This window comes from Pezoporus flaviventris, unplaced genomic scaffold, assembly GCF_033815535.1.
Source record: "Pezoporus flaviventris isolate CSIRO_AGI_PZ_B2104156 unplaced genomic scaffold, CSIRO_AGI_Pfla_v1 ptg000036l, whole genome shotgun sequence".
Lineage (NCBI taxonomy): Eukaryota > Metazoa > Chordata > Aves > Psittaciformes > Psittacidae > Pezoporus > Pezoporus flaviventris.
Window position 1 is genome coordinate 10,720,180 of NW_026892584.1, and position 22,716 is coordinate 10,742,895.

Consider the following 22,716-nt stretch of genomic DNA (forward strand, 5'->3'; position numbering starts at 1 on the left):
CAATGAGAAAAGCTAACTTTGAATCTAGTCAGGATTTCTTTGTTCAGAATTTGGGGCAATACCTTTGAAGTCATTAAGCAGACTCACAAATTCTACAGGAATAAAAGTTTGCTCCCGAAATCTGGCTGACCTGTGTGGCTTGGGCAGTAAGTGACCTAAATCCAAGTGCTATAAATAAGGCCCAATTCAGATACTAGATCACCCTGCCTACTAGCTGGTTTAGTTTTGAAGCTTCTTTCAATGGTTGCCACCAGTGGCTCAATCCTGTTACCACTGAGAGCAGAAAGGAACTAGTGATTACAAAGACTCATGTGACTTTTGGGATATCTTTGACTCCTGCAAGGATTTCAATACAGTTTATTTGATTAAATAGCCCACTACAAACTGAAGGGTTTAGAAAAAAAAAAAAACAAAACCAAAAAACAAACAAAAAAAACAACCCAAACAAAAAAAAAAATCAACAAATCCAAAAACCAACAAAACCCAACAACAAACAAAAACCAAACCAAGCCACAAACCCCCTTCCAAAAATGCCATTAAAGTAAACTATGTAATTCTGTTAAAGTTTAAGCAATGAAGAAATATATCCTCACAAAAACCTTTCTATTAAAAAAAAAATCTACTCCAGCTGCTTCTAATTTACACAATAGATGTAAAGGCAGGTTTTAAATACACTTAATTTTCAGAACTTGACCTCAGCTGCCACACTTCCTCTTGAGAGTTTTTTCATCAAATGCTAAAGGAATAAGCAGTGCTCTACTTAAAATATTCCCCACATGGGGGACAGGCTTCTCAAAGAAAGGACTAAAAAGAGGGCATTGACATACTCTATTCTTGTCCTGTGTAGGACCTTGGTGAGGTTTATTTCTGTTGAAATAAAATGCCTTTTGTTCCCTCTTCTCTGAAACCATGTCTTCTGTGGCAGCTGAGCAGAATCCAACAGACCTGAAGGCAACCTCAGATAGTTAATCACAGGTTTGTTTTGTATGGTATTACACACCAGCAGTGAAACCCTGGCCTTAATAAAGTCAACGAGAGCTTTACCATTAACTTCAATAGGGTCGTGGTTTCATCCAGAATGTTCTCACACATATTCAGTTATACTGGGGACACGAGGGTCCTTTGATTCAGTACAGAATGAACTAATTACCTCTCAGTCCTACAGAAAAGAAAAATAAAAAGAATATGAAGTACGTGGCAAGGCTAAGAGCAGCTTAGATCATGTTATTTGCATAGAATGAGACTGCAAAGCAGGTTTTAATTTCTATAAACCATATTTCAGGATAAAATGAATACAAAGCCATTACCTGGGCACTTGGATATGAACCAGAAGACCGAAAATCCTTGGAGGGATTTATTCGTCTGGGCAGTACTTCAAAACCGGCACAAGATGGCGAACTATTTCTGGGCTATGGTAAGCTTTGAGCTGTAGCTGCTTCAGGTGAAATGTCGGTGTATTTCAAGTATATGAGAAGTTTTCTGCTCAGCCTTACAGCTCACACAACAGACAGGTTTGTTTCTAAAATATGAAATGATGTGGCATTTATAGGTCTTTTCATCTCCATGTGGTTCAGCAGAGGCCAGAGGGCCTGGCGAAGAAGGCAGAGCAGCAGCAGGTGTAAATAAGCACAGCCTGAAACACTGCTAATTTACTTCAGCTGCAGAGCTGACTCTCCTCTGCCTTGCAGCAGATTACTCACTACTTTCAGTCTCAGGTTTTGTTCCTTCTACAATAGATCAATTGTTTGGGTCCTTGTGATCCAGAGGGAAGACAGTGCAATCCAGCATCTTTAGCTTACGTGCTGTATGCGTAGGGAACAACAGCATCACACTCCCAAAGGCTGAGCTTCAGGCTGGCATAATTGGCTCCTGTTTTACAATCCTCCACAACCAAGACCCTGTCTCATGCATCTGGAGTGCATCCCCACAGAGTCAAACACAGTTATCAAGACTCCATCCCTGAGCTTCCAGACAGCTGCAGCTGGCACAGGGCAGGAGGTCATGGGGAAGGACAAATTGCATACAGCTCTTCAGCCACTGAGTGTGTGTGCACACAGACACATCTGCACCTTGCAGGGCTTTGTACTTGTGGAGCTCTATTACCAGAAGTCACGTTTTTCTGCTGTGTGCCACTGCCAGCCTTTCCCATATATCCTTATGGAGCTTCTCAGCAAGGTAACTGTGAGACTGGTTTGCTCTATTTCCACAATGCATTCTTCTTTCAGTCTTTGAACTGAAAAGCGAAGAATGCCCAAATCAGACTCTTCCAAGATCAATTAACCCCTGAAGTCTCCAGCTTTATGGGCACAAGAACTACCAATATGTGGTTTACAATTCTAAAATACCACTGAAACTGTTGTTTTGATCAACATTTTGGATTTTCAAGTTCGTATTTGAGGGAAGATTCTTCGAAGGGAGACATGCATGATTTTTTTGTTGTTATTAGGTGTGTTCCTTAGAGAAGTCTTCCTCTCCCCAGTTCAGAAATGCCCTCCTGTGGATGGTAACAGCAGTACCCCTTTCAATTCTACAGGGTCAGGAAGGTGTAGCTTCAGCTTTGGCAGCCTGCAAGATCCTTAAAGAGATGTCCCGCCTGGAGACAGAGACCGAAGTAGAACGTATAATGAAAGAGGCCAAGTATGAACAGCTCGCTGTTGGTAAGTAACAGCCCCTGTGTAACTGCATCAAAAATTTAAGAAGTAACTACCATTTAAAGGCAAGCAAATGAAAAAGATACTCTCAGTTGTAAAAGGTCATGAAAAACTAAAGAGCCTTGTAGCACAGGCAGTCCCAAACATTAGAAGGACTTAAAAAACAATCATTTGGGGAAAATCAGCAATCCAAGACTGGTTCCTGGGATTCATGGAAGAAATTACTCTTCTGCTGCATGTTGGTTTTAAGTGTCTGAATTTACAAGACGCATTCCAGCGATGGGCAAGACAATAACTGAAATGCTTCCAGCCTCACAGCAGCCTGGTTTCCCTGCAATATCAAGCTTGCTCTCTAAGAGCCACTAGAGCAACAAGTTTTAAGGTCTTTGTTGCTAAAAATAATTCAACATTACTTCATCCAGAAGAGGTCTAACTGCACAACAAAACTGCAGCGAGGCTCAGACTGGTTTCTCAGCAGGCAAGCCTCCCCTCCCTACAAAAGTAAGCATTCAGGCATTGCAGGTGCCTGAATATCAAGCCCTCTCACCTTTGCCTGGTTTTATAACAGATGCCTGCACACAAGCTTCTCTGCTGGTCTGACTGCAATCCAATCCATACTTGAAGGTAGCAGTGCTGTGAACAGAGGGTTTTAAAGTATGCCACACATGGAAACACAGAGGCTTTCTTTCCCCTTAGAGCTAGTTGAAGGCTAATTCAGATATTGCTACATTATTTATACATAGATCACATTTTCTCCTCTTCTCACAGGGCCTTTATTATTTACAAAAAATAAAAAGGCAGATTCTCATATAATCATGAGGCTCAAGTAATTTAGTCATAGAATTACAGGGCCTAATCCAATACACAGAAGTCTGCTCCTTGGCTTTGGTAAGTATTAGATCAGATGCTCAGTTAATTTCCTGCCTGCATGACAGGTTGATATTACATAAAATGAACATTCTTTAAAAATTATAAATACCACATCAACTGTCACAGAAGTATGTATATCGGCTTATTTTATATGAACATGATCCTTTCCCCAGCCCTCACAGTGTGTAGGTGAGGCCTAGTTGTAGGCTATCCTAGGTAAGGTACTGAGACAATCAATTGAATGAGCAGAATGAAACAAACACAAGAAGTCAGATCTTATCTAATGAGGAAACTTTGACTGTCTGTACTGTTTATCTTAATTTCTGAGCTCCAAGACCACCTTCTCTGGAAACAATTATAACCACAACATTCTACCAAGTCTAGTATTATTTTATGTCAGATAGCTATGTCTTAAACCCAAGGATTTTTTGGCTACTAGCCAAAGATGAGCTGTTCCTTTTGTTTAGTCTGTTCAGGAGACTGGGGACAACGTGGCAACTCATCCTTCAAAGTCTAAGAGGATCACCCAAGAGATACAGTTTTGCTTGATATTGCCTAAAGCTCCACGTGAGGCAGCTACAGATGAGAGACTATAACAAATACTGTCATGCTACCAAGAATTTCTTGTGAAAGAAAAATTTCTTCTAATCTCAAACGACAATAGGGAAAAAAAACACCAAAAAACTGCCCAACACCCCCCCACCACCACCACACACACCCCCAAAACCCAAACCTGTTAGAGGCCCAGGCTGAGAAGGAAGCAGATAAAAAGAAGTGATAGATTTACTCCATACCTATCTGCAAATAGTGGGAATTTCAAAATTACAATGATTTTTTTCCACCAAGGTGAATCTATTTCATCTGTACACACGTGCATAAAGCCATAGGGACTTACTCTTGTGTCCAGCATCATTCCTCTCTCCCTCACACCTCCTCTTATCTCTCACAGGCTCTTTTCAGCTATTTCAGCCTGGCAGAAATCTCTGGTGCAGCAAGAACATATGGCAGTGCCCAGGCTTTGCTGCCACCATGCTGCACCCTACACACATAATTATCTTGCCTTACTTTTTTTTTTTAATTACAAGATCTGTTTGTTTATGTTTCCTTCATTTGACAGAACTATTTAGTGAATGCTACCACAACAGTGAGGAGAGAGCATTTGCTCTGTTGGTGAGAAAAAATCATTACTGGAACAGAATCACCTGCCTTCAGCTGGCTACAGAAGCAGATGCAAAGTCTTTCTTTGCACATGATGGTGTCCAGGTAAGTTTTACAGTCCCTCCCCTCACCAACTTTACCCTCAGGGCTTTTAAACATGATGTTGGATACAGAAAAGGGTAGAGCAGCAACTGAACAACCCCATGAAATGCATTCCCTGAAGAGATATTCTTCAGAAAGGGGTCTCTTCCCTCTCCCTGGCATCATACTAAGAGTACGTTATACTGCATCCTTGACAAAGCAACACAGTTCCTCCTTTCTCCTCCCTTTCATCCATATGGCCAACAGACCAGTGCACTGAGAAGGTTTAGCCTTTATTCCATCCTTGCTCATAGAGAAGCATCAGGAAAGCACTTTAAGCCTGAGGCATAATGAAGCTGTTCCAAGATATGAGGTAACTCTATGTTCAGATTCAAGGAAGAGCTCACTGATAAAAGTTAAATTAAATTACTATTTAGCTTTGCCCTCACAACCCAACTTCTCTCCACATAGCTAAATTAAGACTGATGGTACTTTTAGCTCCCAGTGTCTGACTTGCACTTTTTTACTACTACGGATTTTGCTTAATTCCACTTGACTTTCTATTCTTTCCACTATCCTCTTCATAACTCTCTGCATGCTTAAGAACATCTGCAGAAGGACACACAGAGCACCTGTTTGCCTGTTCTTAAGGTATCCAGAGCATTCACTGTCTTAGGAGCCACAGAACATAGGTGCACTTCACTTGCATGTGTGTTTTATTATGTTAAAGCCATCTCTTGTTTTGTTGACTTTCAGGCCTTCCTGACAAAAATATGGTGGGGAGACATGTCTACAAACACACAAATCCTGAAGTTAATCTGTGGATTCTATTGTCCTTTTCTAATCTTCACAAACTTAATAGCATTCAGGTACAAATGTAACTATTTGGATGCAAGAGAGAAGGGATGAAAAATAAGGCATAAAAAACCATCCAGACTCAACGTTTCTCACCTAGTGATAAAAACAGTAAGATCATTTCAAACTGTCAACAGGAGGACTGCACCGTTAATCGACCTAATCAGTTTTCTATTGGGTTGAGCGATTTGTATTAGTGCCTATTCTAATGCTTAAAAGAGCAATGAAATGGTTTCACATAGATCACTTCTATTTTGCACAATCCACAGACAAGCCTGTTGGAATTCTGTCAGCTCCAGATTCTACAAAGTAATGTGCAAACTCTCTCCAGCTATGGCACCGTCTCTTTCTAGTTTTGGAGATACCTGCTTTAAACCTCAGTATCTTACCTATTTAAACAGCGATCCTAAAGCAGGATTATCAGCCACAAGCCTTGATAAGCATAACTCAAGCTTAACACAACCCACAGAACTGATGTGAAATCAATACAGATTTTCAAATTCAATGTCTTATGAGATCTCTTTGTTAATCTGCGGCAGGCATAGCTTTGGAATTCATAGTTTTCAGCTTTTTGTCAGAGCGAAGATGCTGAAAACCTCCTAATAATGTGAGAATCATATATACATCATTAGAATCAGCATGTGGATATGAAATATATGGTTCTTAACTGTTAACCTACTAGAAAAGCAAGAGGAAAACTTGTTTGGTGCTGCTGATTTAAGACTTTGCTTCTGTTGGTGTCACTAAAGATGACCACCTTGTCGTAGTGGCTGCCAGACTCACAAAATCAAGTAATTTAATGTGAAATTTTGGCAGAATTTTCCCAGAAATGTTTAAATCATAATTCATAATCAAAGTAAGCCTTTCCAAATTTGCTCTGTTGAGGATACTTTTTGCCTCCTTTCCCTGGAAATGCAAATGTTGACACCATGTTCCCTGCTGTTTCTGGCATTTACTGTCTTAATTGCTCCTAAGAGTAACTAGGAGTGGAGAGCTGGGGTATTGACTTCTAGGACTGAGGGGTTTATTTCTGCTAAATCCTAAGTAATTTGAGGAAACTTAGCATCCTGCTTCTTTTTTGTGAAGCATGCCAGTTATCACTTCTCTGAGTCTTGTGAGTGACTTCAGCCTTCTCATTACAAATAAACAGAGACTTTGCAGAGGTAAAGATTATGCATTATTTGATAGCTTCTCAGTGAAGCAAGTCCAAGCTAAGTACATGCTAGCAGTTCTGTATGAATGCCAATTGCTAACCATCATCTAATGAGTTTATTTTCTTACAGTGAGGAAAAACAATCCAAGAACGAGCCAGAGCCCTTTAGAGAGCTGGACGCTTTAGATACAGAGAGGACACTGCTTTTTTCCAGGGGAGATGATAGGTAAGTTTAAAACCATTAGTTAATATAACTCTTGTGACAGCAATCAGAGAACTTCTGTTTGTAGACACTTCTGTTTGTAGACACTTCTCATGGATTAATGACCAGTTACTAATTAGAACAGCTGAAGGACCAAACAATTCATTAGTACTCAGAAAGTGCTGTGCCTTTGATTACTGCTGTTGTTGCTCTCTAAAAGCAATATAGAAGATATTCCTGGAGACATGACTTTCCTTGTTCCAAGAAGGTAATTTCTACAGAACGAGGAATCTACTTAATATCTGGGGAATCAGAAAACGTTTCCTGAGATTCCCTCCAGCTCATGATGGCTGATATACATTGGATTTAGGAACTGAATCCCTATCCAATTACGGAGCTGAACAGAAAGAAGGTTCCCAGCAAAACCTCACATTATTTGAATGCATCACTACGTACTTTCCTACAGAGGAATCAACAGAAGTTATTTGCAAACAACAGTACCTGGAAATTTTATATAAGGTCAGTTTCCCACCATACTAGTGCTCTTCATTTGTGTTTTGAAAGATTAGCCCTAAGGAATCTGAAGTACAACAAACTTACGAATTAGAGGGAGCATTATACAAATGGGTAACTGGGCACAAAGATTTTTGTCAGTTGCTTTTGGTCACAGATCTGCGATTCAGAACTTATGAATCACACCTACATGTGCCACACACTGAGACCAGGAGGACCTAAGTCAGGGTAGGCTGTCTTTTGATTAGCACAAAGTCCTCGTAATGGCTAAATAGCCACTTGTATTAAGCATATGTTTTTCAACAACTTAAAAGAGAACTTCAGAAATACATGAACAATGTGTAGTGAGGAAGTATCATCCACAACATGAAGTGTTTTATCAAGTCAGAGTTACTGAGTTCCATTTTGAGCTCTGGCATTAAACTGCCAGTATGTTGGAGAAAATCATTAGTTCTTCTCTGTCCTCCCTAACCTATAAAATAGGCATAAAAGCATCTGCCACTTGGGAGCTATTTGTAAGCAATGTCAAAGCACTTCCATATCCTGCTTGAAGTGTGGTTTGGTCATTACGTTGTGCATTCCAATTGCTGTTATCTTCGTAATTTATTTTAACAGAGTCTGTTCCCCTCCCAGATCTATTTCAATATCTATTTCAACAGTAAAGCTGCGATTATGTTTATATTATCCTGTTACCATGGAGATGTGTCTTAAGATGCCATAAATTGAGAGGTAGTACAGAATCAGACACATAGAAAAGACTGGCTGTGAGGAGAAACTTTTCCTTGTAACAAATGTATTTAATAATTACCAAGAATGTCAGGGGAAATGAAAAACCAGTGCAAAGTCGTCGTGTATTTTTTGTGAGGTGAAACTGAAGACACACCCTAGTGTGCATATCCTTTGTTAGAGATCACACCTCTCAGAGTCAGAATCACAAAATTAAAGATCCAATAGCATCCTTAGCTTACATAGGAGAGCAATTTCTGCAGAAACAAAACCTCACACTAAGATGAGATTGCTATCAAATACAGGGAACTTGCATTTTCTCCACAGGATAATTTCCATTGCCAATAGATAGCACTTCATGTTCCAAAACACAGCAAAACCAAGTATAGAGGTCAAGTTTCCATTCAGTTACCAAAATACTTGCATAATTGCAAGAATTGCAAGGTTGGATTGAGACTGGGTTATAAAAAAGGAATTGTTTAAAGTCAGAGCAACAACAAGAATTTCTGCATACAAGCACTCCAAGAAGTATTTAGAGCTAAAGTAATTAACTGACTTGCAAACTCCATTGGCCATTTGCTTTTCCTCATTATTATATAGGATGGCCCAGTTAGAATTAAACTTGGCTAGGGATGTGAAAGAAAACAGGAAGGGATTCTATAGGTACATCGTGAATAACAGACAGACTAAGGACAATGTGGGCCCTCTCTGGAAGCTATCAATTGGGAGAGCTGGCTGTGCTGGATTTGGAGAAGGCTGAGGTTCTTAATGACTTCTTTGCCTCGGTCTTCACTGGCAAATGCTCTGACTGCACCACCCAAGTCTTGGAAGGCAGATGCAGGGACTGTGAGAATGAAGACCCTAGGCCCACTGTAGGAGAGGATCCTGTTCAAGACCATCTTAAGAACCTGAATGCGCACAAGTCCATGGGACCTTATGAAATCCATCTGCAGGTCCTGAAGGAGCTGGTGAATGAAGTTGCTAAGGCACTGGCCATCATATTTAAAAAATGGCAGTCAGGTGAAGTTCCTGATGACTGGAAAAAGGGAAATATAACCCCCATTTTCAAGAAGGGGGAAATGGATGACCCGAGGAATTACAGACCAGTCAGTCTCACCTCTGTGCCTGGCAAAATCTTGGAGCAGATTCTCCTGGAAGGCATGCTAAGGCACATGAAAAACAACAAGGTGTTTGGTGACAGCCAGCATGGCTTCACTAAGGGGAAATCCTGCCTGACCAATTTGGTGGCCTTCTATGATGGGGCTACAGAACTGATGGACAGGGGTAGAGCAGTTGATGTCATCTACCTGGACTTGTGTAAAGCATTCAAGCTGTCCCACATGACATCCTTGTCTCTAAATTGGAGAGACATCAATTTGATGGGTGGACCACTCAGTGGATAAAGAACTGGCTGGATGGCTGCACACAAAGAGTTGTGGTCAATGGCTCAATGTCCACTTGGAGACCGGTAATGAGTGGTGTCCCTCAGAGATTGGTGTTGGGACTGGTCCTGTTCAACATCTTTGTCAGTGACATGAACAGTGGGATTGAGTGCACCCTCAGCAAGTTTGCCGATGACACCAAGCTGTGTGGTTCGGTTGATACCCTGGAGGGAAGGAATGCCATCCTAGAGGGACCTTGACACGCTTGTGAGGTGGGCTGATGCCAACCTCATGAAGTTTAACCATGCTAAGTACAAGGTCCTACACCTCGGTCAGAGCATTCCCAGGCACAGCTACAGGTTGGGCAGAGAAGAGATTCAGAGCAGCCCTGTGGCGAAGGACTTGGGGGTGTTGGTCAATGAGAAAATGAACATGAGCCAGCAGTGTGCACTCGCAGCCCAGAAAGTCAAGCATATCCTGGGCTGCATCAAAAGGAGCGTGACCAACAGGTCGAAGGAGGTGATCCTGCTCCTCTGCTCTACCCTCATGAGAACTCACTTGGAGTATTGTGTACAGTTCTGGTGTCCTCAGCAAAAAAAGGACATGGAACTGTTGGAACAAATCCAGAGAAGGGCCACGAGAATGATCAGGGGACTGGAGCACCTCTGGTATAAGGACAGGCTGAGAAAGTTGGGGCTGTTCAGCCTGGAGAAGAGACGGCTGCGTGGAGACCTCATAGCAGCCTTCCAGTATCTGAAGGGGCCGTATGAGGATGCTGGGGAGGTACTCTTCGTTAGGGACTGTAGTGACAGGACAAGGGGTAATGGGTTAAAACTTAAACAGGGGAAGTTCAGATTAGATATAAGGAGGAAGTTCTTTACTGTAAGGGTGGTGAGGCGCTGGAATGGGTTGCCCAGGGAAGCTGTGAATGCTCCATCCCTGGCAGTGTTCGAGGCCAGGTTGGCCAGAGGCTTGGGTGACATGGTTTAGTGTGACGTGTCCCTGTCCATGGCAGGGGTGTTGGAACTAGATGATCTTAAGGTCCTTTCCAACCCAAACCCTTCTATGATTCTATTGTGAAAAGAAACCAGCTCAGTTCCCCCTCCTCGTGCATTTGCACAGCATTTGTACTATGTGCAGGAACAAAATGAAGTTAAAATAAAAATAACACAGAAAAACTGAAATCACAAGAATATGAATTTAAGTGTGGTGTGACTTTGTTTTTCAAAATCTTCTTTCTAGCCTTAAATATTTCTGCTATTGTAATGTGATTCCTCTGACTTCTGCAGCCTTACACCTTGCCACCCCCAGCATCTGCCTGTTAGTATCTTACAAGAATCTTGATACAGAATAACACTGAGCTTATTCCAATGAACTAATTTGAGGAAATCATCACCAAGCCTGTATTCTTCTTGTTTTGCAGAGAAAGTGGTAAATTGGAGAAGCAGAATCCTCCCGAAAACACAGCATGGGTGACATTCATGTTTACCCGATGGAGAAAATTCTGGACTGCCCCTGTAACTGTATTTATGGGGAATGTTATAATGTACTTTGCTTTTCTGTTTCTATTTACTTATGTCCTTTTACTGGACTTTAAACCACCTCCACCTGAGGGACCATCTGCTACAGAAATTATACTTTACTTCTGGGTTTTTACCCTGGTCTTGGAAGAAATCCGACAGGTCAGTAACATATGATAGTGAAACTTGCAGCTATTGTTTGCATATTTGCACATTGCAATCTGCATAACTGTACAAGCTTGAAGACTTCAAGTATCAGGTGTAGTTTCGTACAGAAGAGCGATACAAAACTTACCTTATCCAAAATACTCCACCTCTCTCTATCAGAGTAAGTTCTTCCTCCACCATATAAATCTGTAGCTCCACCTTTGCTCTTCCATTTTGCTCCAGGCACAGCCAAGTCAAGTGGGCTGCTATGATTCAGGTGTCCTTCATTTCACAAAGTATCTCTGATCTCACTTCCCAGAACTAGGCTTTCCCACCACAAATAATGCAAGTTGGAAATTATATTCTGCACCTGGAAACACAGCAGCCAACCCTGCATCCTTTTAAGAGGTTCTTCCCCACTGGGGACTGTTTAAAAAACATAAGCAAATGAATTCAGATTATTTGTGTCTTTCCTAAAATGCTTCTCAACTTGAAAGATTAGCAGATAACTTCTGGTTTGCTTTTCTTAACTTAAACAAGCAAAAACTTAAAAAAAAAACCAAAACCCTAAAAAAAACCCAAACAAACAAACACCCCCCCAAAACAAGCAAACAAACAAACAAACAAAAACAACCCACAAAAAAAAACAAACAAAAACTTCTCAATTACTCTCCCAATAACTGGCTTTGGAATGTCCTCAGCTCAACAACTGAAATAATGTGTGAGCAATTGTGCTAGTGTGTTGCCAACCATGGGTGCATAAAGCTGTGCTTTAGACATGAAAAAGCGGTTATAAACATTTAACTCTGAAATAACAAATAAGTATTCATTATTTAAGTGATAGGGACAGTGAAGGGGATCCCAGTTTGTTACAATTTATTTGACATTATGCCACAATGCTATAACCAGAGGAAGACATGGAAAATACTTGGATCAAAGAACATTTCATTATAAACCTGTAAAACATGAAGAGTGCCAGGCTAAAACACAGCTAAGAAACCCAGCTCTTTGCCTAGATAATCAAATGTGCACTCACTGACAATTCCAGTATACAAATGCCGAATCTGTCCATGCTGTTTACATAGTAGTGTCTAGAAACTACATTTTGACTGGAAGTTGTATTATTTAACAGCCTGAATGCTGACAGTATCTTAAATCAGGCCTCAAAAATTCTTAAGGCTAATGTCACAATAAAAAAAAAAAGGTTTATTTTTTTTCTTTTTCAGCCCACTTTTCTGTTTTAAGATGGTAAATCAAGCTTATGTTTACAAGCTTTTTTCTTATTACAGTAGGAATTTAGTTTTGCACTTTGTAACGAAAGAGAAAAAGGAAACAGGTATTATGTTAAATCTCACAATGAAATAGTGAAACTGGAAACAGATCAATACCAATGGTTATTTCTCTTTTTCAGAGTTTCTATACAGATGAAGACACAAACCTAATTAAAAAATGTAAACTGTATGTGGAGGATAACTGGAATAAATGTGATATGGTGACTATCTTCCTCTTCATAATTGGGGTAACCTGCAGGTATATATCTGTTCCATGTGATGTGATCAGCATCAGTAGTACTTGCTGAGATCTGATTATTTCATATGCTCTGCAGGATGCTGAACTCTACTTTTCAAGCTGGACGTACAATACTTGCCATTGATTTTATGGTGTTTACACTTAGACTTATACATATTTTTGCAATTCACAAACAACTTGGACCAAAAATCATAATTGTGGAAAGGATGGTAAGTGTGTAGTCTGCCCCAGATAAATACTTGTGCTTTCTAAATAATGGAGAGTAGAAAATCTTTTTCCAAAGGAAATCAGTTTACAATCTGTCTTTATTTTTTATTTTTAGGGCTTGTCATTTTGCATATGTTCCCTCATTTATCATGAGTATTAGATGCGGTAAATTTGAAACAGATCTTTCCAAAAAGCTCTGCAGTGTAACACATTGGTTCCAATTTATTAATTCTTGTATCTTACCTAATCATTTATCCTCAGATCTGGCAAATGAAGAGTAGAGTGTCTTTAACTTACTGCTGTTCCTCCTACTTCATAAGCTGTGTGAATTCAGACAGAAAACAGGCCTTGTATGGAAGGGCAGACCATTTACCGAATGACTCTGCTCTGCTTGGGGAAACAGACTGTTACTTGCAAGAAGTGTGAAAAAACTCTGAAAAAAGCATAGTTGGAAATTTCCCACAGGAGTTGTTATTGCATGTACTTTGTAGCTCCAAGTTACAATGAAAATATGTTAGTACTTTGTCAGCATATGTTGGAAGATGTTGATAAAAGATTTTTATTTATTACAACTCTCCTGCAGGAAGTGAGACATTAGGAGCAGAGTTACTGTGCTTGGCTATGCATTGGTATGCTGAAGTAGCTTTTTATTAGGTATGTTCATCTTGTCAGCCAATTAACTCATGCTGCACTGACTAATAGTTCATCTGATTGTAAGTGCTATTATAGAATCTACAAATATTTGATTTGTGACTCATAGCAGAGCTCAGTAAAAGCCCTACAGTCTAAACAAACCTGTACATTGAATAAACATAACTACCAAGCTATTTGGATTTGTCTACAAACGCAGTAACTGTCACTCTAACATGACATTTGCTTGGAGGAGCAAAAGGGTAAATGGCAAATAAATATTTGTTCTTGAACATTATCTAGCTTACAGCATTAGCGACTTTTATTGTAAGAGAACAAGTCAGATCTACGGCTCCTGACCCTTCCTTGCTGCATACCAAGCTAAACCTAGGCTCTGAATAAACATTGTAGTATGTCTACTATGTTGGTATCTGAAGTCTTATAAGGTAACACATAGATGAAGAAGATGGAAATAAGAACATAAACAGCAGCCTAGACAAAACCATAAAATGGAACCCTTCATCTTCCCCCAGTCCAAGCCATCACAATGCTTTAGCTTTGGTAGTTCACTGTTGAACCTTACATCAAATGAAATAACACTGAAAGTTACTTCAGTAAATGATACCCTTCTTGAGAGGTTCATCAAGTGGGTTCAAGCAAAATCATTTCCTTTACTTAAACAGAGAAGCAATCCAAGATTGTCTCTCATTGTCTTTCTCCTTTTTTAACCTTGCTACAGAATGGCTGAAACAAGTCTGGTAGCTGCTAAAACTGCAGTTCAACGCTAGAACAAGGCCTGTTCACAGAGAGACTGCAGACTGGAAGAAACAGATTTCCAGACTTGCCACTGCTCTCTCTTAGATACCGTGCTCCTTAACAGAACTCCAAGTAACATCCTGGAGCTCTCAAATGCCTATGCTTTTGGGTGACCACACAATCCAATAATCTAATTGAAATTAATCTACAGACTCTAATGAACTCTGTCAGATTAGATGGGAAGAGGATGAAGTGTTCCACCAGGGAAAAATTATTGCACTCAAAATGCATGTTAGATTTATTTTTTTCAAGTAAGTGTTTTAGGATTCAATTACTTTTGCTTCTGTAGAGAAACACAATGTTTAAAAGCCGGAAGTCTTGAAAACAGTCCCTCAGATGCATTACTTACTTAGTTTGAGAACACAGGACAGAAGCTACCCGATCCTTGCAGCCTTCAGTGTCTGCTGTGTCAATGGTTCAGTGTTTGTCACTGAGTACTGAGTGTAACCACGATTCACTGCTGCAGCAGAACTCCAGTAATTCACAGTGAAGCAGTCAATGGTACTGTGAGATCTGACAGAAAATCTGCATCTAAAAGGTACAATGAGATTCACCTAAAAGATTTGTGTTTCAACATTAAATTTTAGATGATTCAAAAGCAAGCTTGAAATTTAAAACATGTCTTTATCTAATAAGCTGTCAAAGTAAAATGCTGCTACAGGCCAAGAACAATATAACATTAAGACCAAAAAAGGAATTCTGTGCACGCAACTGTATCCTATTCCACCTCCTTTAACCTAACCAAGCTTGTAAAGAAACAGAATTATGAGCCGTTTCCATATAGAAAGACTACTGTTCTTCGACATTGCTATTACAGTCACCTCTCCTTCTTTTTTCCCCTTCCCCTCTCCTTTTTCAGATGAAAGATGTTTTCTTCTTTCTGTTTTTCTTGAGTGTGTGGCTCATTGCCTATGGTGTGACGACTCAAGCTCTACTCCATCCTGATGACAGACAAGTGGAATGGATATTCAGAAGGGTGCTTTATCGTCCCTACCTTCAGATATTTGGCCAGATTCCACTGGATGAAATAGACAGTGAGGATTTCTTTCTACCCTGACTTGGCCATTTTTGACTGCACACTTCTGATTAGAGCATGGAATTCCTTCCCAGTGTTGTTCAAGTCTTTGTCCTGCAGGCCAATGTTTTCACACTACCACGATATAAATAGTGTATTTGCAAAGAGATAACGAGCATTGTGGAATTACATTACAGAACAGTTAGACAAGCTATCTGGAATATTCACACAAGGATTTGCAGTTTTAAATGCTGGCATACATTCTGAAATAATAGCACCCTCCATAAATTTTGGCAGTAGCTTAACATGACAGTATTAAAGCAGTACAGCTCTGACCATAAGCAAACACTTATGTTTTAGAATAAATATTCTTCTGAAGCTTTTATTGACTCTGGAGGTAAAGCTTCCCAGATCAAGTAAAGCTAGTAATTGCACATGTGCAATATTTCAAACAAAACAACACAAAAATTAATCACAAGACACAGAAATACTTGGACATAAAAGTTCAAAGTCAACATTTCTGATAGGTAAGCAGGTAAAATACAGAATAGGTCATCCCCCAAAAAAGTCTGAAGTAATGCCACAGCATTATGCCGGAATAACAGTGCTAAATGTCAGTGGCAATACTGAAGTAGGATTCAAACTTGAGGTAATATAGAAGGAATAAAAAAAAATCCCACAGACATAAGCAAACCAGTAAGCATTCTTTTATGTTCACTCTGCTTAATAAGAAAAAGCAGTCTTACAAAACTCAAAAACATCTAAGTGAGACGAGAGCAGAGGTGTGATTCATCTCACTTAACTTTAAATGCCTACAGTGCAAGCATGTACAGCACAACCAGTCACTCTTATTCCCATAAAAGTAATTGGAGAGAAACAAATATTTTTGGAATTGGATTACTCTTATTTGGACATAGGTCAGAGGTAGGATTCCCCAGAAACATGTGTTTCTCTCCATTGAGACTCTAAAGGGGTGTCTTCACCTGGATAAATAAATGGTTAAAAGACAATGAAAAAAATATAATTAATTACGCGGGCAACTTCAGAAGGGAGTCATTTGTCCTAGGGCCCTCTAGGGCTTATTCTATTTAGCATCTTTATGAAACAGAAAAGGAGATGGGTAATGAGGGGGACAAAATTTGCTGGCAAAACTGAATTACTGGGTAGTAAAAACCTAAAATTGACACCTTAGAGTTGCAGAGGAGCCTCACGAGTGCTAAATCATCAAATGAAATACATTGTAGGTAAATACAAGATGATGCACTTGGTGAAAGCAGTCCCAGCTGTTGTGAGCTTTGATATAACTGTCTGCTCTAAGGAATATGATTGTGGTGTTATCCATGGCAGTAGGGAAAAAAATTATTAAGGAAAATATGGAGAACAAAAAAATAAATATCATTATGCTGCTCTAAATTTGTGGATTTAATTCATAGCTGGAGACAAGATACAGGACTAGACCTGTAGTCTGATGCAGTAGAATCATTCTTACTAACCTTGACTGCAAGCCCAGACATACTTGACTGCAAGCCCAGACATAAAAAGTAGTTTAAATTTAGAACGAAGAATCCCATCCCAGCTTTTACTGTGTTTTCTCCTCTAACCTTCATACTAGCATAAGGACTGAGAAGACACAAGTATGTGGGTGAACACAACTGTTTGATACTCAGAGGTGGTTTGACTTTGGGAACTCAAAACTAGTCTAAAAAGGATGCGGCCTTTTCAATACAATCCTCCTTTGACGAATGTTACTAAGAAGACAGTTACAGCCTTGTCAATACAACCCCCCTCTGCTGAATGTTACTAAAAAAGCAGCTGTGATAACCATCTTGCCACTGATGAGCAGCCAAGTTCCAGTGCAAATCTCTTGCACATTAAAACAATGTCTCTTCATGTACATAACATTTTCACAGGTTTAAGACACTGGATATTAGTTCACATAAATGATCTTTCAACTGCAGAATTAGTTCAGTAGCTCAAGCAGTTAAAGAACTCTTCTTTTAGGGTTTAAGAGTCTCGTATTTAGAGTCCTGTTAATAGTCAACAAAGGCAGCACAAAAATACTACCGCAATATTGGCTTTAAGATTTTAATGACTGTAAATATTAAAAAAAAAATTATGCTGCTGTTTATATGCAGCCAAGATTAAATCTCATTTTAGTAATCATTATTATCACTGTCCTTAATTTGTATCTTAACAGTAAAGGTACTAAATACATGCATCTACTCACGTTGCTGGTTCTTAAGAAAAGACATGGTTAGAGTTATTAATTCAGTCTTTATTTTCATTGAAAAAGCTATGAAATATGTTACTTCAAACCTCAGGAACAATTTGTGATTCTTGCCATTCTTTGTTGAAAGTCAGATTATTATTTTTTTCCAAAATGCAAAGCTTTTGTCTTTACTCACACGTGTCTATAGGATTTGTCAAAACTGTTCTTTTATTTCTCTATCATCCTTTGCAGCATCACGAATGTATCCCAGGAACTGTACATTTAATCCACTGGAGATTCTGCACAAGAACTTGCCATCATGTCCTAATAGCTATGCCAACTGGCTTGTCATACTTCTGTTGGTCATCTTCCTGCTTGTCACAAATGTTCTCCTTATGAATCTCCTGATTGCTATGTTCAGGTAAGAGTGAGTTCAGTAAGTATCAGGACAAAGGCTGTAAAGGTTTAACTGAATGCCCACATTTACTACATTGCTGTTGGCTATTCACTTTGGAGTACACTAGTAATTTTCCTAACTAATGTTATTTGGGGATTGATAGGTAGACTTCTGTGATCATATAGTTCTTAAGTTATCATCCTCATTCAAGCCACAGTAAAGATGACAAGAAGCCTCTTTTACTGCTAAAAATTCAATTAAATATGCACAGAAGGTCCTGGATCCCTGGCTGTGCTGCAGCACCAGTCTGCAGGTGCAAAGCAGCTCTAAACTTGGCAGATTTAATAGTGGCTGATCTGCACATAGAGGAAATGCTTGATGTCAACACTGCTAATAATGATTCATTGGGTTGAAGAACTGAAACAGAGTGTTTGGGTGGAACTGTCTTTCTTTAAAAAAAGCCCCAAAACCTAATGTATTTGTTAATATTTGAAGACTGCAACTGCAATTATTTTAACATCTAAGCATTTGCACAAACTTTAGATTAAATTAACGCTACTTGCTGAGCTTTCTGTTCCTTTTTTAAAGTAAATGTGTGACTAGGTTTTGTAACAATAAGCTTTAGCATGTTGCAGTAAAAAACAATTATATATCTTTCCCCTTCCCCTCCTCCCCTCCCCCCCCCCAAATTACAGTTACACTTTTCAAGTTGTTCAGGGCAATACAGACACCTTCTGGAAAATTCAGCGCTACAACCTGATTGTTGAGTATCATGGCCGGCCTGCCTTAGCACCACCATTTATCATTATTAACCACATAACTCTGGTTCTCAGAAGAATCTTTGACAAAAAGGAACATAAAAAGGAACATCTGGGTAAGTTGATAACAATCATCTAGCAACTGGAGACCCAGACACTCTTCTAGGACATACTGCATAGACAAAACAGAAGAGCAGTTAAGATTCCGTAAGACAAGAGTCACAATTTATTTTTAACAGAGAGTGCCACAAGACTACAAATGAAAAAATAAGGCTTATATCGTATGTTATAGAGTTTCTCACACTTATATCGTATGTTATAGAGTTTCTCACAATGCACTTCTCTATGCACCATAGTTATTACAGCAAAAGTGTTGATATACAACAGTTAAAGAGCTGGAGTGTGCCCAAAGAAGAGCAACAAAGCTGGTGAAAGGTCTAGAGCACAAGGCCTGTGAGGAGTGGCTGAGAGAACTGTGTTGTTTAGTCTGGAGATAAAGGAGGCTGAGGGGATGCATTGTCACTCTCTACAGCTACCTGAAAGGAGGTTGTAGAGAGTATCAAAGTGGGTCAGTCTCTTTTTCCAGGTAACAAGTGATAGAATAATAAGAAATGGTCTTAAGTTGCACCAGGAGTGGTTTAGATTGGATACTAGGAAACATTTCTTCACCAAAAGGGCTATCAAGCACTGAAACAGGCTGTCCAAGGAAGTGGTTGAGTCACCACCCCTAGATGTATTTAAAAGACATGTAAGTGTGGCAGTCAGGGACGTTAGTTGTAGACTGGGCAGTGTTGGGTTTATGGTTGGACTCAATGATATTAAGGGTCTTTTCCAGCCTAAATGATTCTATTATTTGATTTCTGAAGATATAACAATGGATAGGTTTAATAAATAGTTACTTCATTTGTTCCTGAGTTTTGGTAATTATTAAGTATGAACAAAACAAAACCAAAAACCAAATACCAAGTCTAAAAATCTACTAGGATCAGTGGAATTTCCCAATACAGAGACACAAATTGAGAGAGAGAACATGCTTAGAGAAATCATGGTTCCTTAAAAGTTATAATTCAAAAGGCACATGAACACCTAATTATAGAAGGCATTCGGGGGCTTTCTATAGTGGTCGCAAACTTGGCCCAGCTAGTTTAATAGCATTTGATAACAAACAATTTACTCCTCATGCACAGGCTGATTAATGGGCTTTGTAGCCCAGCTGTAAGTCAGACTGGATCAATTCACAGCCCTTTGACTAAGCTCCCTTTCAGACACACCCCTTCTAGCTATCAAAGCATACTGCTGAAGATTCTTAATAAAAAATATTTTTTTTCCCAAAAGAAAGGAAATACCTGACTGCTCAGATTATAGATTCAGTAGTGTTTGGAGCATGCAGCAAGTATACCCTTTTACCAGTCTTTAGGAAGATACAAAACTAGTATGTTACATTCAAAATATGCCAGTGAAATTGAGGTCTGTTGTTTGCTTGGATAGTTGACAACAACAGGCTTTATATTTCAAGGTGGAGGGATTTATTCAGTTTATCCTTCCTATTTATAACTGTTCTAATAAAGATGTTTACATGATGAAGCTTTGCTCATTTAATACTTAGAGGCCAAAATACGTCAAAAGTCCAACAAGATTGTAAATGAGTTGAAATGGAACGACAGAAATTGGTCCATGCTGTTCTTTAGAAAACTCAGGAGTCATATCCAACTGCAAAAAAGTCTACTGCCTTCCATCACAAGAGAAAAAAAGGGTAGAAAATACTTATTTTACACTGTATTTTCATAACATGACACTCCTGCAATGGCAAAGGGCCTTTTTCTTTAGCAGCCTTCTATTACCAGTGTAAAAGAAAGAGAGTACAATATTTTGGGAGTTTTTTCTTCCTACAGAAAGAGATCTTCCAGTTGGCCTAGATCAAAAAATCGTAACATGGGAGCTGGTGCAAAAAGAAAATTATCTTGTAAACCTTGAACAAGAAAGGAAAGAAAGCAATGAAGAAAGGCTGAAGGCCACATCTAATAAGTATGTTATTCTGACTCTCAATAAATGTACGTTGCAAGTCTTCAGCTTTGAATGAGATAAGCATTCAGGTGCTTGTACTAAAATGCAGTTAGGAAATATGCAGTCCATGGAAAAATGTGCGAAGCCAGCATCACTACAATATCAGAAGATTTTTTGGCATGGTATTTTTTGGTATGTACAATTACAGACCTGTAAGCTCCAGCCAAATCTGCAGTCAAGCTTAATGAACATCATATTCATGAAGAAATGGTGGAAAAATACTTCCTTTGCTATACTGTAGTGCACGTACTTCCATCCCCTGTAGGAATACAACATAAATTTTTGAATTAGACTTTTGAATGGAAATTTGAGATATCTTGAATTATCCCCCAGCCCACAGATGCAGAACAGCTGTTTACAGCTTTATGGCATGAGACTAGTTTTCCACAAGAAATAAATGGTATTGGTTTTAAAATTGTATTTAATTGAGTCTCTATTTAAATACTTCTCTAAAATATCTCCTCACTAAGAATATCACTTAAATTGGCTTAGTATTCTAAAGTAAATTCCTAAATTATTATTCAGAGGTTTACTCCTTTAAGTGAGACACTACGTAGTTACCTGCAGGGAAAACAGAAACATCTAAGGTAATACTAAAAATCAGACAGCAAAGCATTATTTAAAGCAGCTTTTAATACCTGTTTCAGCTTTTTCCTCTGATGATAAAACTGACTTCAGATACAGACACGATAGGTGTGAAAGCTGTCATAAGAAAGTTCCATAGAAACGTTCTTGTGCTGTTTCCTTTCCATGCTCTCTTTCAAAACAAACACCATCTGTCTAACTCATCTTAACAGCTGGCAACCAGAACAATGTACTTGAATACATTCTGGGAAAATACTCTTCTCCCTCTAATCTACACAGACTCCTACTTCTTCGTAATGTAGAAATATTTTGTTGGTTTAAACTTTATTCTCATAAGTAGATCACTGACAAACCCTAGGAAGGAGAGCTCAGTTGTTGAGGCCAAGTAATAAATATGTGTGTAGCTGCTTCCAAAGGGGACAGTTATATTCTTTCTAGCTTTAAAACTAGGACACTTTATAGATAGTACATTCTAGATTAAGCTACTGCTTGGAGGGGAAAAGAATGAGTCTGGCTTCACAGTATTTCAGAGCCAGAGACAGGAAAATGTTCAGATGAACACTGCTAAACCTGTGATTTCTTATCTTTGCTCTTAGGTGGCAGCAGTGTCTGTCTGAGATACTATGAAACTCTCAGAAAGTGATTCTTTGAACTTTGCAATGAACTCATCCCAAAAATGCATTAGACCCATCGAGTGGCAGCTTTTTCACACAGACCTGAACAGAATATAATCCGTTGGAAGGAAGCTTTGAAATAGCTGTTAGGACAAAGCAGAGAGGGATTGGAGGATCCTGTAGATTATCAGCTGCTAAGAATAAGGAACTGATGGGAGAGGTGAAGTATGCAGAAAGCATATGGACAGTATAATGATTTGGAGGCCCTATATAGAAGTTCTCTACACAGTCCAGCGAGAGCCCATGGCTCTAGTAAGTCACATGGGTTTTGCGTTTTAGGATTTCTTCTGAGGCCTTTCCATTTTGCTCAGCATGTCTGCTTTGTTTCCACAGAGTGGACAATTTGTCTAAATATTTTAGTGGATTGAAGGAACAAGAAAAGCGGTTTAAAGCTATAGAAGCCCAGGTAAGCAACAGTTTTATGGGCATTTATATTAACTTCAGGATTTCACCATGTTTCTCATTTAACAGTGGTTTGGCAGACCCTATTTTGGAATAATGGGAAGGAGAAATGGATCTGTATTATAGTTTCACTTACCTTATAGTTTTTGCTCTGTAAAGAAACATTTCCAG

The 22,716-nt window shown here is 39.2% G+C and overlaps 2 protein-coding genes across 2 annotated transcripts in view; one reads left to right on the forward strand and one right to left on the reverse strand.

Moving 5' to 3' along the window:
- Positions 1–2,476, reverse strand: part of KCNQ1 (potassium voltage-gated channel subfamily Q member 1) — a 402,777-nt gene extending 400,301 nt beyond the window's left edge. Inside the window, exon 1 of the mRNA XM_061463088.1 lies at positions 1,308–2,476. The gene's annotated coding sequence lies outside the window, so the exon portion shown is untranslated. The remainder of the gene's footprint in view (positions 1–1,307) is intronic.
- The window catches only part of TRPM5 (transient receptor potential cation channel subfamily M member 5), a 39,789-nt gene that overhangs the window by 14,528 nt on the left and 2,545 nt on the right, over positions 1–22,716 (forward strand). Inside the window, exons 10-22 of the mRNA XM_061463104.1 lie at positions 1,283–1,414; positions 2,534–2,657; positions 4,639–4,784; positions 5,517–5,629; positions 6,899–6,994; positions 11,015–11,273; positions 12,670–12,788; positions 12,865–12,997; positions 15,301–15,475; positions 17,918–18,086; positions 18,758–18,936; positions 20,713–20,845; positions 22,477–22,549. Coding sequence (XP_061319088.1) covers positions 1,283–1,414; positions 2,534–2,657; positions 4,639–4,784; positions 5,517–5,629; positions 6,899–6,994; positions 11,015–11,273; positions 12,670–12,788; positions 12,865–12,997; positions 15,301–15,475; positions 17,918–18,086; positions 18,758–18,936; positions 20,713–20,845; positions 22,477–22,549 — 1,851 coding nt within the window. The remainder of the gene's footprint in view (positions 1–1,282; positions 1,415–2,533; positions 2,658–4,638; positions 4,785–5,516; positions 5,630–6,898; positions 6,995–11,014; positions 11,274–12,669; positions 12,789–12,864; positions 12,998–15,300; positions 15,476–17,917; positions 18,087–18,757; positions 18,937–20,712; positions 20,846–22,476; positions 22,550–22,716) is intronic.